The sequence below is a fragment of the Dendrobium catenatum genome, unplaced genomic scaffold (genome assembly GCF_001605985.2).
Source record: "Dendrobium catenatum unplaced genomic scaffold, ASM160598v2 fragScaff_scaffold_317, whole genome shotgun sequence".
In the NCBI taxonomy this organism is placed as follows: domain Eukaryota; kingdom Viridiplantae; phylum Streptophyta; class Magnoliopsida; order Asparagales; family Orchidaceae; genus Dendrobium; species Dendrobium catenatum.
Genome location: NW_021318779.1, coordinates 349,738 through 361,503, shown reverse-complemented (window position 1 = coordinate 361,503; position 11,766 = coordinate 349,738). Strand labels below are relative to the sequence as shown.

General features: G+C 43.4%; 2 protein-coding genes across 2 annotated transcripts in view; both read right to left on the bottom strand.

The window, feature by feature from the left end:
• Positions 1–4,964: 4,964 nt before the first annotated feature.
• On the bottom strand, positions 4,965–5,675 carry LOC114579334 (extensin-like). The gene has a single exon (XM_028693556.1). The coding sequence runs from the start codon at positions 5,673–5,675 to the stop codon at positions 4,965–4,967; it is 711 nt and encodes a 236-aa protein (XP_028549389.1).
• A 3,484-nt stretch (positions 5,676–9,159) lies between these two features.
• LOC110115858 overlaps positions 9,160–11,766 on the bottom strand; it is a 9,903-nt gene continuing 7,296 nt past the window's right edge. Inside the window, exon 3 of the mRNA XM_028693555.1 lies at positions 9,160–9,463. Within this exon, the coding sequence (XP_028549388.1) occupies positions 9,160–9,463 (304 nt within the window). The remainder of the gene's footprint in view (positions 9,464–11,766) is intronic.

Here is an 11,766-nt window from a genome sequence, read left to right as displayed (position 1 = left end):
TATTTTTATCTGATAATTTTGGAATGCATGTTTGTTGAGTGGCATGGTGGTCTCCCATACCGCAGAAAAATTTTCAATCTTTATGTAAATAGATCGATTATTGATGGTATTTTTGAATTATTGGAGCTTTTTTAACCGGTTTTTTAAATATTTAATAAATAATTAAGTAAATTTAAAAAAATATCAAGGAAAATCTTTGTATTATTTTCAAACTCTATGGAATGGATTCAGGTGGTATTCCTTCAACCCTCGAAATTGTATTTTAAATATTATATAATTATTTTATTAAATATATATTTACCCTATTTATATATATATAATATATATCATTTTATATTATGTATTTTATAATTATTTAAACTATATATTGTGAAATCTTACGTGCTTTAAGAAAGTCATTTGAGATCTTAAATGTTGATTTTTAGTGCATAATGTTTGAATGAAATCAAGGGTGATGATAGTGAATAATCATGTTTCTTGACTTAATTCACTAATTTTGTCTTAATCTATGTAAGTTAATATCTGATGCTTAGGTGCACAAACCACTTAGTCTACGGCTCTCCTAGATTTAGGTAATTGAAATGTGTTTATGTTGGTTCATACGCATGCCTTGTGTATTGAGTATGAGGGGTATAGTTAAACATTGATTCAAGTCCATTCAAAAGATTAGTGACTAATTAGATTGTCATCAATAATTAAGGACCTTCATGTTTTTTGAAGAAACTTAGAAAAAAATTTTCCATACATTGCTAGATTATTTTCCCTGAGTTGAAATATGGAACATCTTGAACTTAGTGCAGACATAACGCCTCAAAAGTCTTCTTCTAGAGAAATTTTTCAAACCACGGTGATTTGTATTGAAGAGATTAGGGTCCTATATTAATTTTCTAATGTCTTAGGCTGTTAATTAAGCCTTTTAAACTTCTAAAAATGGTCATAAATCCAATTTAAAAGATCCGAACATTACATATAAACTCCTCAACTGACCAAATGGTCAGTCCTTAATACTATGATAATTGAAATCCCTTGATTTGACAGCATTTAAACACCCAATTTAAATTTTAAGTTGAAACTTAAATGTTTAATTGAGCATAATTAATATAATAATTCAAAAATCAGACCAAAATCTCCCACACTTGGGATTCCCACCTTAGTTATTTCTGCCCTTTTGGAGGTGTTTTCAAAGATTGGGAATTTGTTTTGAAGCCAAATCACAAAAGAGATTCTACTAATTAAAGAAATTCCTAAAATTCATTAACTGCCCAACACTATCAATAATTCATAACTAATTCTCCTGAAAATCCAAATTCACCTGCGGTAAAAACTCACTTGCATTAAACTCATAGTGATTGTCTAGTATTATTAAAATATAAATTTCCAGAAATTCTGCAATTTTAAAAGTCAACATTTTTGAGGTCGCACTCTAGGTCAAAATCGGGGCTTAAACTTCTAAAAACATAACTTTTTTGAATAGAAATACTCCAAATTGAATGTACCACTGTATAACAACTCTAATTAAGGTCCTAAGTATTTATTTAAAATGCTGAAACCTTTTAAGATTAAGCTCTAATTTGAAAAGCAAATTTTGACGCCCCCTTATGTTGAAGCGGTGTGCCGGAACTAACACTCCAAAACATAATTAGACTCTCCCAAATTTCAGAAAATTTTCTTAATTAGGCTAATAAATTCTCACACTAATTCCATTAAAGATCAGCAACACCCTTTTATATTAATCCACGCTCTTTTAATTCAACGCAATTTTAAATAACATTTAATCAACCCGATTACTACTGGGTACACCAGGCCTACGAGGCTAATAGCTTATGACCCAAGGAAGTGTAGAGATAAAACTTGTGCACGGCTGCGGTGTGAAACAAAGGTAGTAATTCAATTAATTTCTACAAATATTTCTAATTAAAAAATTAAATTCTGGTATATTCGTAAATTTTAATTAAAACCGCCCCTTCTAAGCTTAACAAATCCAAAATTTCTTTAGAGTTTACCATTAGCTAATCACTTAATTAGGATCATCCCCACGCCACAACGACCTGATTTCTCACACACTTGTAGATGACTGTGCTAGGAAACCAACTCTAGATCAGGAGAGCCAAGTGTTTACTTACTTTGTATCAGTTGAGTGCTATGGATTTGTTTGTAGTTTTCACTGCATGTTGTGTATGTAAAATTTGTCTTTGCGTGTCTGCTTACTTTATTTCCGTACTCTGTGGAATGGATTCGATGTGTTTGGCGACTGATTACCCTTTAGGATTAGGCTAAGACGCTCTGGGCGATTGCTGACTAATCAGCTTTTCTGCAGGTGCCACGCTCTATGCGCAAGGGAATATAAAAAATGGGGACAAAATAAAAAAATGCATAATATATAACTTTGCAACAGGTGCTCACAGCTGCAAGCCCCCAATATAAACAAAGAGCGTGGCTTGGGATAAAGTGTGTTACTTTCTTCTTTTTTGCTCATTCAACTGCTATATGGGAATCATTGCTTTTTAAGTATGATTAATTGCTTAGGATAACCTGAGAGATGAGGTCTAGATTTTTTTATTTTTTGAATATCCAAATTGTAATATTGTGCAAGTGTCAAGTTGTTTGAAATAGTTTATTATTGAGTTGGGATAACAAATAGATTCCAAAAGTTGGATTCAAAGAGGAAATTGGCACCCCCTCTATAGGAGCACACTTTTCAATTTTGGAAATCTAAAATTTGATCAGAGTACTCATTCTTACCAACCAAAGAGGAAAGAGTTGGCCTTCCCTTTGAGGGAAGTGACCTCTTGTCCATTTGGGGTATTTCCACTAATGAACGATTCCAAGAAGATTGAAGAAAAGAGTCAAAGAAGAATGAAATTGAAGATTTGAAGACTTGAAAGATTGTAGAGTATCTCACACATCAAAATACACTTGCGTCATTACTTAGGCTTAGATCCGGGCTTGTGTCAGTGGTGCACGGCATCTTTACTTTCTGTATTATTTCTGGTTTGTAATAAGCAAGGACATTTTATGCCTAATGGACTTATTAATTAATTTGTATTATTGATGTGACTTGATTTGATTGACTTAGGAGTACTTGTCTATTTAGCTAAGTCTTTTGGCGATTGCTTGCTCGCTCTTTGTTTTCGCACTGGATCGTGAGATCGGAGGGTGTGAAATGTTTTTCTACTCATATTTTAAAAGTCTAAACATTAGGTGAGTCTAAAACATAGAAAGATAACGAATCTAGGATTAGCCGGGGACGACCCCGGGTCGCATGCATATTGTTTGCATTACCTTTCTTGTTTAGACCACTTCCCCTGCCTGCGGGAAGAGTCGATGTTGACTATGAAGGACGAGGTGCGACCTGGGGAAGTCCAGTCTTCTAAAAAATTATTTATATAGCTGTTTTTATAAAATTTCAGACATAGATTTTACAAGTTGACACCGCACACATGCATTAGAAACATCTACTTAAGAAGTCAAAATTTTAATTGCATCCAGTTTAGCATTTTAGCACCAAACATAGTTGAAGGCCAATTAGGAAATGCTCTAGATGTTGCCCCAACTTCTCGCAAAACCTTTAAATACAACTCCCTTCCATCTTTCATAAAAGACCAGATCTCTCTTTTTAATTCGATTAGGTGGTATTAGCTGGCTCCACCATCCAGGCCGGTGGTAAGTGCCAGACCTTGCATACATAGTTAGGATGGACGAACTGTGGTCCCAGTGTCCAAAATAGATTAGATACGGGGCAGATCTTTGATTATAAGACCCTCAAATTACTTGGGATATAGTCCCAAATTTTAATAATATCGCACTCTAATTAAAGGTCATTTCATCCTAAACATAGCCAAATTTAGATTCAAGGTTGGGGACCTTCCCGGATGGTTTACAGATCTCAAAGTGATCCCCTACTCTTCTCTATTTGATTCTGTTAATAAGATGTCATTTTGTCACCATTCTCTTTGAGTTTCCCAAAATTCCTTCTCGTTTTGATATCACTCCTTAGAAAAATCTAACAAAGATTTGTACGTTATTTATTCGAGAGTATTTCATAGAGACCCTTGTTTTTCTACGATGTAATTAACTACGAGGGCTTTGCGCTCTAAGATTTAGAACAGCCACAACCCCGACAACAAATGCGACTGATTTTTTAGAACTTTGATTTTTCAAAAATCAATTGGATTTCTTTGGGAAAAGCTATAAATATCTTAGTGCGATTCATTGTTTCATATTCAAAGAATATTCATCGACTGATATTTTCCCCTTCGAGAATACATCATTCTTGATAAGGCTTGGAATGTGAACCTAACGATTCACACTTCTTGAATATTGTAGCTGGATATTTCAGTTGAATCCTCTTTTGACCCTTCGGGGCCATATGAAGTTTCTTTAGCATCCGGTCACAGATATTCAAGATGAATTTTATAATTCTAAGATCTATTACCGTTATGAATATTTTATTTTTCACCTCTCGAGGTGATATACTTTTTTCTAACGAGACAATTCGATTTAGAATTCAATTTTAAGTCCCAAAGAAAACTAATATTTTTAAATATGTTTTCAAAATTCCACCAACAGGTCTTCAGAGTTGATCAGCGAGCCAATATCGTTCCAGAGAGCCCGCCGAGAATGGTAGTCCTTATTGGCATACACTACCGCAACCAACCACCTTTGACCATTTGGGAGGGTTAGCCACCCAATAAACACCTGATTTGACATCGAGCAAACTTCAAATTGAACAACATCCCGTTTCCATATCGCAAGAAATCCCCCCGAACGACCATTAGCCGGAACATGGAGGAATTCCCAGTTTTTCCCAATAATCCTGTCCACCTCGGATCTATTGACTTCCTCAATCATAGTTTCAGTCAACCCAACAAAATAAACCTCTTTATTACTAACGAGGCTTCGCAAGTGGTAGCCCGTTTATTTCTTACGGGCTCCCCTGCAGTTCCAGATGAGGGCCGTGGACATTAAATAACCGAAGGGGAAGCATCCCCGCCGCCATCTGTGTCCCCCATCTCCTTTTTCCTCTTTCGTGGAAGCTCCACCGGCAAATTGAATAGGCTCAGCTCCTTGTCAAACGAGAACCTATTCACCGTGGAATTATCCGATCGTATTCCAACCGTAAAAGGAAGCGGTTTTTTAAAACCCATTCGTTTCTGCACTTGAGTAGGCCGTACCTTGCTTTGAGGGAGGCTCACCTTACTCAGATCAACTTGCCTAGTAGCAATAGGCTTGGCCTTGGGGATACTGCTATGACCAGCCGTGCCCGGGGCACGGGAGGACCTCCTACGCCTAGGAGGGACTTGAATCCAGGGTCCAACCGCCACCTCTTCATCACGGGCTCCCACACAGGGGTCCATACCCGCACTGGACGAAGCCGGGGGGGGGGGGGGGTGCACGGGGGGGGGGGGGGGGGGCACCCCATGCCCACTGCTGCCCGAACTACCACTAGTCGGGGGAGGGTCACCTCCATCCATAAATGCCGTTGTAGGGCCAGGCTTAGGGGTAGTCAAAAGCTCCCCAGTACACGGTATAGGAGGGAGAGCATTACATCTCCCGACCAGAGTTCGAGCTGACGGCTTTTCCCCAGGACTGCTCGGGCCCGTAATTCCGATGCTGTTCGGCTTGTAGGGGCAATGTTCCCGCCTGTGTCCCACTTTTCCACACCCATAGCACATAAGGCCGATACCCTCATACTCTACTGGTTGGTAGAATTTCCCTTTCCATCCGTTGACCCATGCTCCCGCGAGCAACTTGTTGGTTAAGTTCACCCTTACACAAACCCAAGCATATCTCGGCGTCCCCAGCTTCCAGTATGCGCATCGATCCATAACTAAGTACCAAATCTGGAGGCAATCCTCGCAATATTACACTCATCCTAATATTGTAGAGGTAGATTAGGCATTCTAATCCACACCGGGGACGACAGCCCCTCCATCGAAGCTGGGGAAAAATCCGGCGACCACCTATCAAGGCCCACCAAGCTGCCACCAATAAACCAAGGACCCCACCGCTCAACACAGCATCCCTCGCCTCCACCGTGGTAAGGATGCAGACAAAATAGCCATGACCAAGCATAGTGATCTGGAATTCACCAAAACGGCCCCATTTCCATTGTAATTCCGATTTCAGAGCGAAGAACGACGTGCTTCTACCAATTATCTTCCCCACTACCGCACGATCCAGCATGTCCATATTGGCCTTGATACGATCCAGGTTGAGGTTGATCGTAGTACCATCTTCCGCGAAGGCATCAAGCTTTTCGGGATGGAGGATCGGGATGTGTTCCGGCTTCTTCCAAGGATTTCCAACTAAAGCCGAGAACGGATTACCCACCGTCGTACATTTCCTGCTGCCCATCTCGACACATCCAGCCTCTCCAGCAGCCTCAACATTTCTACAAACAGGTTGCGTGCCCTCTGTTCGGGTTTCCATCGGCACCAGGGTGGTATCAGCACTTTCACACCCAATAGATACATTGACTGCCTCATCATCCTTCATAGCCACATCGCTCCCCTCAACACCTGTATTCTCCTCCATCTTGTTGCACCATTCAGCAACTTCCGGGCTCACCGCCAGCAGTCCCGAGCTCCCTGCCATTTTTGGCATCCACATCAAAGGCCTCCTCCATATCCTCCCAATCATCCACCACCGGATTAGGCCCCTCGACCTCCATGGATGTCCCATTAGCAACAAAGATCGGATCAAGTGAAACCTTCACTCCCATCTTTTTATCCGCAGCCCCCCCCCACCCCCCAAAGGCGAAGGTTGACTTACCTCCAAAATGTCCCCAGCAGGAGACGGGCCAGTTCCGTCCTTAGCCGGCGATGCCGCTCCTTTGGAAGCCTTACCCCTGGATTTAGCCTCCCAACGGCCCTCCTGGAATCCGTCCGATCCATTTCTACCTCCTTCACTAGCCTTTCCTTCCCTTGCCTCCCGTCGGTTTGCTAGGAGAACGATCTCCGAGCTTCTTCACAGCCCCTCCTCCACCAATGCTACGCCTACGATCCTCTCCCTCCGTACAATCGCCTCCGCCCCCATACGGACGAAACAGTGACCTTCGGTCACTTCCCGCCATACCCAGAGCCTCTCTCTCTAGAAAAAAAAAACAAGAGAGAGAAAAAAGGGGGAAATGAGCGATAGAGAGAGAGAGAGGGAGAGGGAGGGAGAGAGAGAGAGAGGGAGAGAGAGAGAGAGAAGGAGAGGGAGAGGGGAGAGAGAGAGGGAGAAGAGAGAGGAGAGAGAGATGGGGGAGGAGAGAGAGAGGAGAGGGAGAGAGAGAGAGAGGGAAGCCACTGCTCTAATGCGGGTTCGTTGGATGCAGCGCTTGGGGGGAATTGGCGGCCTTGGACACCATCGTGGATGTCTGAGGGAACTAGACATCTCCTTCAATGCTTAACTTTAAATCAAGTTTTGTTCCAACATCATCCTCCGGGAACAGTAATCGCCGGCGGATTAACTGGCTCATTTGGCTATTTTGGGTAATTTTTTGTATAAGGACTCACTAAGAAGATTCCCCTTCTTCTCTACTGTCTTTGTTGAGGGTGGAAGTGAACGACGTGGTAGCTCTTTTTATTTATTCTATGCTTGTAACGACTTTTTATTTCCTTGGTAATGCTAAATGCAATATTAGCTCTCTCTCTCTCTCCCTCTCCCTCTCGCCTCCCTCTCCCTCTCTCTCGCCTCTCCTCTCTCTCTCATCTCTCCCTCTCTCTCTCTCTCTTCAACACACATACACACAACCCTCACCCTCTCCTCCCTCTCCCTCTCCCTCTCCTCTCTCTCTCCTCTCTCTCTCTCTCTCTACCTTCTCCTTCTTTACCCTCCTGCCGTCCCTCTCTCCCCTCTCCCATCTCCCCTCTCTCCACTACCCTCTCACTCATCCTACTCTCTCATCCCTCTCCTCTCCCACACACCACCCTCTCCTCTCTCTCTCTCTTCTCTCTCTCTCTCCTCTTCTCTCTCTCTCTCTCTTTCTCCCCTCTCCCTCTCCCGTCTCCCTCTCTCCCCGTTCCTACCTCTGCTCTTCGTCTCTCTCTCTCTCTCTTCTCTCTCTCTCCTCTCCCCTTTCCTCTCCTCTCGTCTCTCTCCCTCTCTCCTCTCGTCCAATCTCCCTCTCCCACACCCTCACTGGCCCTCCCCTCCCCGTTCTTCCATCTCCCCTCTCCACTTTCTCTTTTATGCCTCTTAATTTTTAAATTTTTTCTTCTCTCATAGAGTGGTTTAAGAGAGAAGCTCTCTTGGGAATTGACTTGCTCTCGTCTCTCTTCTCTCTCTTTCACATTGTCTCTTCGGGGATTTCTCCGTGCGACGCCGATCGAGGGGAGTCTCTCCTGGCTCGAGATCTTGGTCGCCGGTGTTGGACGGGGCTCATTCGTGATTATGGTGGGGGGTGACCTGCGGTCATCCTGTCAGCCCTTCGACGAGGAGCGGTGGGATGGAAAGGAGATTCGTGGAAGGGAAGAATAGGCTGGAGGTGGTTTCTAGTCGGGGAGATGGAGTGAAGAATGGCAAATTGGGGGGGAATGTGTGGGAGGTAAAGTATGGAGCAGGGTAGTGAAGGAGCTGTCATCGTCTGGTTCTTGGAGGTCGTGTGCTAGACCTCCGAGTAGAGCTGGATTCTTCGAGATCGGGGGAATCTGAATGAAAGGTATAGTTGCTGGGAAGGAGGTGGTTCCTTCTGCTGAGCTTGGAGAGGGAGTTTCCTAGCTGGAGATCTGGGAATGGAGGTAGGGATGTGCCAATGCAGAGGTCTGTTGATCGTAATGGAGGTGATGGAGATTCTTGGGGGGGCTCTGAGGCGGAAGATTTCCCAATGAGTTATATGGGAGTTGTAGATCAGTTTGGAGGAAGGGATAATCGCACCAGTAAGAGAGTATGCAGGAGAGGCTATGCAGGAGGTGATTGTTTACTGGTGGAAGTGATCGTTCCTTTGATGGAAACTTGGGGCTGATCTCAATTGTGATACCACGCGAGGTTGGCACTCTTGACTCACTGGGCAGATTGAAGTGCGGACTGTCATGAGACGGTCTGCGTCTGGCTCCTGGCTGGACGATTGAAGGTGAGTTAAAAAATATCGGATAATCCCATTTTTGCGAACAGGAAAAACCTCTTGCTTTACGTTTGGAGAATGAGTAGCTTGCAAGATCTTTCGTAAGGCCTTCAGTTTATCGCATGTTGAATCAATTCAGTATGAATGTTTGAACGGGCTAGCCCGTGTGTTAAATTTTGGTATTTTGGTGGATTGTTCTGAGCGTGAACTAATGCCTCAGCAGAATAGGCGGTGGCATTTGTCGATGTTGATTGTACCTGGTTCTTTCGGCACCAAGGAGGGAGGCCCATCATCCAGCTGTTCTGTGGTAAGTGCCTCAATGCACGAGTTTCTTCAATCAACCAGGAAAGCTCCAGGTGCGTGTCACGAAGATTAACGAAGGAGAAAGGAGGAGATGTCGGCTGCGTCAAATGCCTGGAAGAAATCAAATGCTGTTAATACTGACATTTGTTTGGATCGGCAGCACTTCTTCAGGCAATGGATGGTCCAGTTAGTTGACTCTTCGATAATAAACGCGAGGTGGAGGCGCGTCCCGAGCTGTGGCCTTCACACCGGTGGAGGTGAGGAGACGCTCTCCATCGAAGCTGTGCTGGTCCCAGCGGGAGCTCTCTCTAGGGCTAGCTTCAATGTGTGTTAGTCGGGTACCGGAGCCGAGCAGGACACACATCGCATCTGTCTTAGCGGGAGCGTGAGTAGCGATCATCACAGCACAAGGGAGAACTCAGAGCGACCGCTCGAAAGTAGCGCTCAGGCCTTCTCCGTGGGATATCAGCTCCCAAGTGACTCTCAAGTGCGCGCTTGGTGCCAGTTGGATGTCTGAAACCGCATGATCTTCTATAGTGTACTGGGTTTGGGGTTGTTTGTGAATCGAGTTGAGATAGCGAGAGGGAATAGTGTGCTCTTATAGGTGTTAGCCTGCAGGTGGGAGTATGGTCTCGCCGCGGTTGGCTCGGAGAAATCCGACAGTGAGACAGACGGTCGCGTTGGGAGTGTATGGATATGATGGGTCGCGTGCAGAGTGGTTGAGTCAAGTTGGCGAGACAAATCATGAAGGAGGCGTCTTTCGCGTCTAATCCCCGTTTAAGAGGGAATTTCATCCCCCTGTTATAGAGATTAGGAGGGACTCGCCCTCTCATATCTTTCTGCCTCATATCTCTGACCATAGTTTAGGTGATGTTAAGTATGTTTAGAGATAGGTGGCTATAGAGGGTAATTGGGCCGCACGTTTTCAACGAGAAAGAGGGATCATGTTAGTCTTGAATACGAGATGATATGTCAATAAACTTAAATGTGATGTGGAGGAATAAGATTGTGCGCTTTTTGCGCGCGCGAATCATGAAAAATAGTGCGATTTGGATTCTTTGGTACGAACAAGAAGACATTACCTCAAAGGGTAAACTCAAGGGGGGCATTTTGGGGACGTTAGGTCAGGTTTCTGTGTAGGTAGGACGGCGACAGGGTTCTTCCAACCGCCAGAAAATATTGAAAAGAGTATATATACTTCCTCAATTTATGAGTCCGATTGATAAAGCATGTGTCGGTAAGGTTGGTCATAGGGCTGAGCAGCAGGTAAAGGAATTGGTGGATTCTTCAGTCTGCATCAGTTCAGACAGAAAGTGTGACTGTATATTGCGGATGTACTTTTCATTGAACACGAGATGCTGAGCTATCATTCACGGCTGATAAACTGGGGCTCATTGGATTGTGTTGCATCCACTCGGGCTCCGACCAGCTCGATGCTTTTCACGACCTAGAAGTCGAGACGGGATTTAGGAGGGAATATTAGTAGAAGTGGAATCTATGAGATGTACTTTCGCTCCAGATAAACAAAATTGTGGTGTTGATGTTGAGAAATAAACGACTTCCTTCGTATGCAAATGCTGTTTGGTCCATTGATTGCCGGTGGATACACATCGAGTGTTAGCATCCGCTGTGGGAGCATGGATCTAGATTGGGTCACCGAATTTTGGTAAGAAAGTGGAGAAGAAGATCCAATAATAGAGAGTGCTCTTAGTTGTTTTGTCAGTAATAAAGAGATTAATCAGATACAGGTTCATGTTTTTGTGCATGGTCGCTCAAGGTTTGTTTTGATTGAGGAGACTATTCGGGAGGGATAAGCATATGAGCAGAATGAGAATCAAATAAGCAAGCTAACTGGAGGTATCAAAACGGATCGATGGTCTTCCCAACGGAGGATGATCGGGAGTGAGAATTCAATTATTCAATAATGGCTAAATGCTGAGGTTGAAATGTTGTTTTGGGCATAATGCCATATGGTACGAGCCGGATATACTTGGATAAATCACTTTAACAGAGATATTTGTTTACTACAGTAAAAGTGTTCGAGCAGCTGTAGTCAATGTGTCCGACACAGAGGTTTACAGCTTTCTTCACTGGTCAGTGACGGATTTTAGGGAACTGTTCTATTGTTGATGACTTTGTTGAACCATCCCCGAAATGTGTTTCGAAGTTGATGGAACAATTAATACAAACGATATGTCCTATCAATTAGTGAGATAATGATAATTAGTGGGAGAATCTATTTGAGATCTCTTTGTTCTAAAGGAATTTGGGATCAAAGCTGGGCACACTTAATTAAAATAGTCTTAGTTTGGCCCAACATAGTGAGAGTGGAAAGCGAATTATGAGCGTCGTTATGAACAGTAGGAGAGCCCTTCTTATCATTCGGAACAAACTTTGGTAAGTATTATCTGCAC

What these genes read in the sequence shown, in the direction of transcription:
- LOC114579334 (XM_028693556.1), bottom strand. Translation starts at nt 5,675, where the DNA reads ATGTGCTATGGGTGTGGAAAAGTGGGACACAGGCGGGAACATTGCCCC.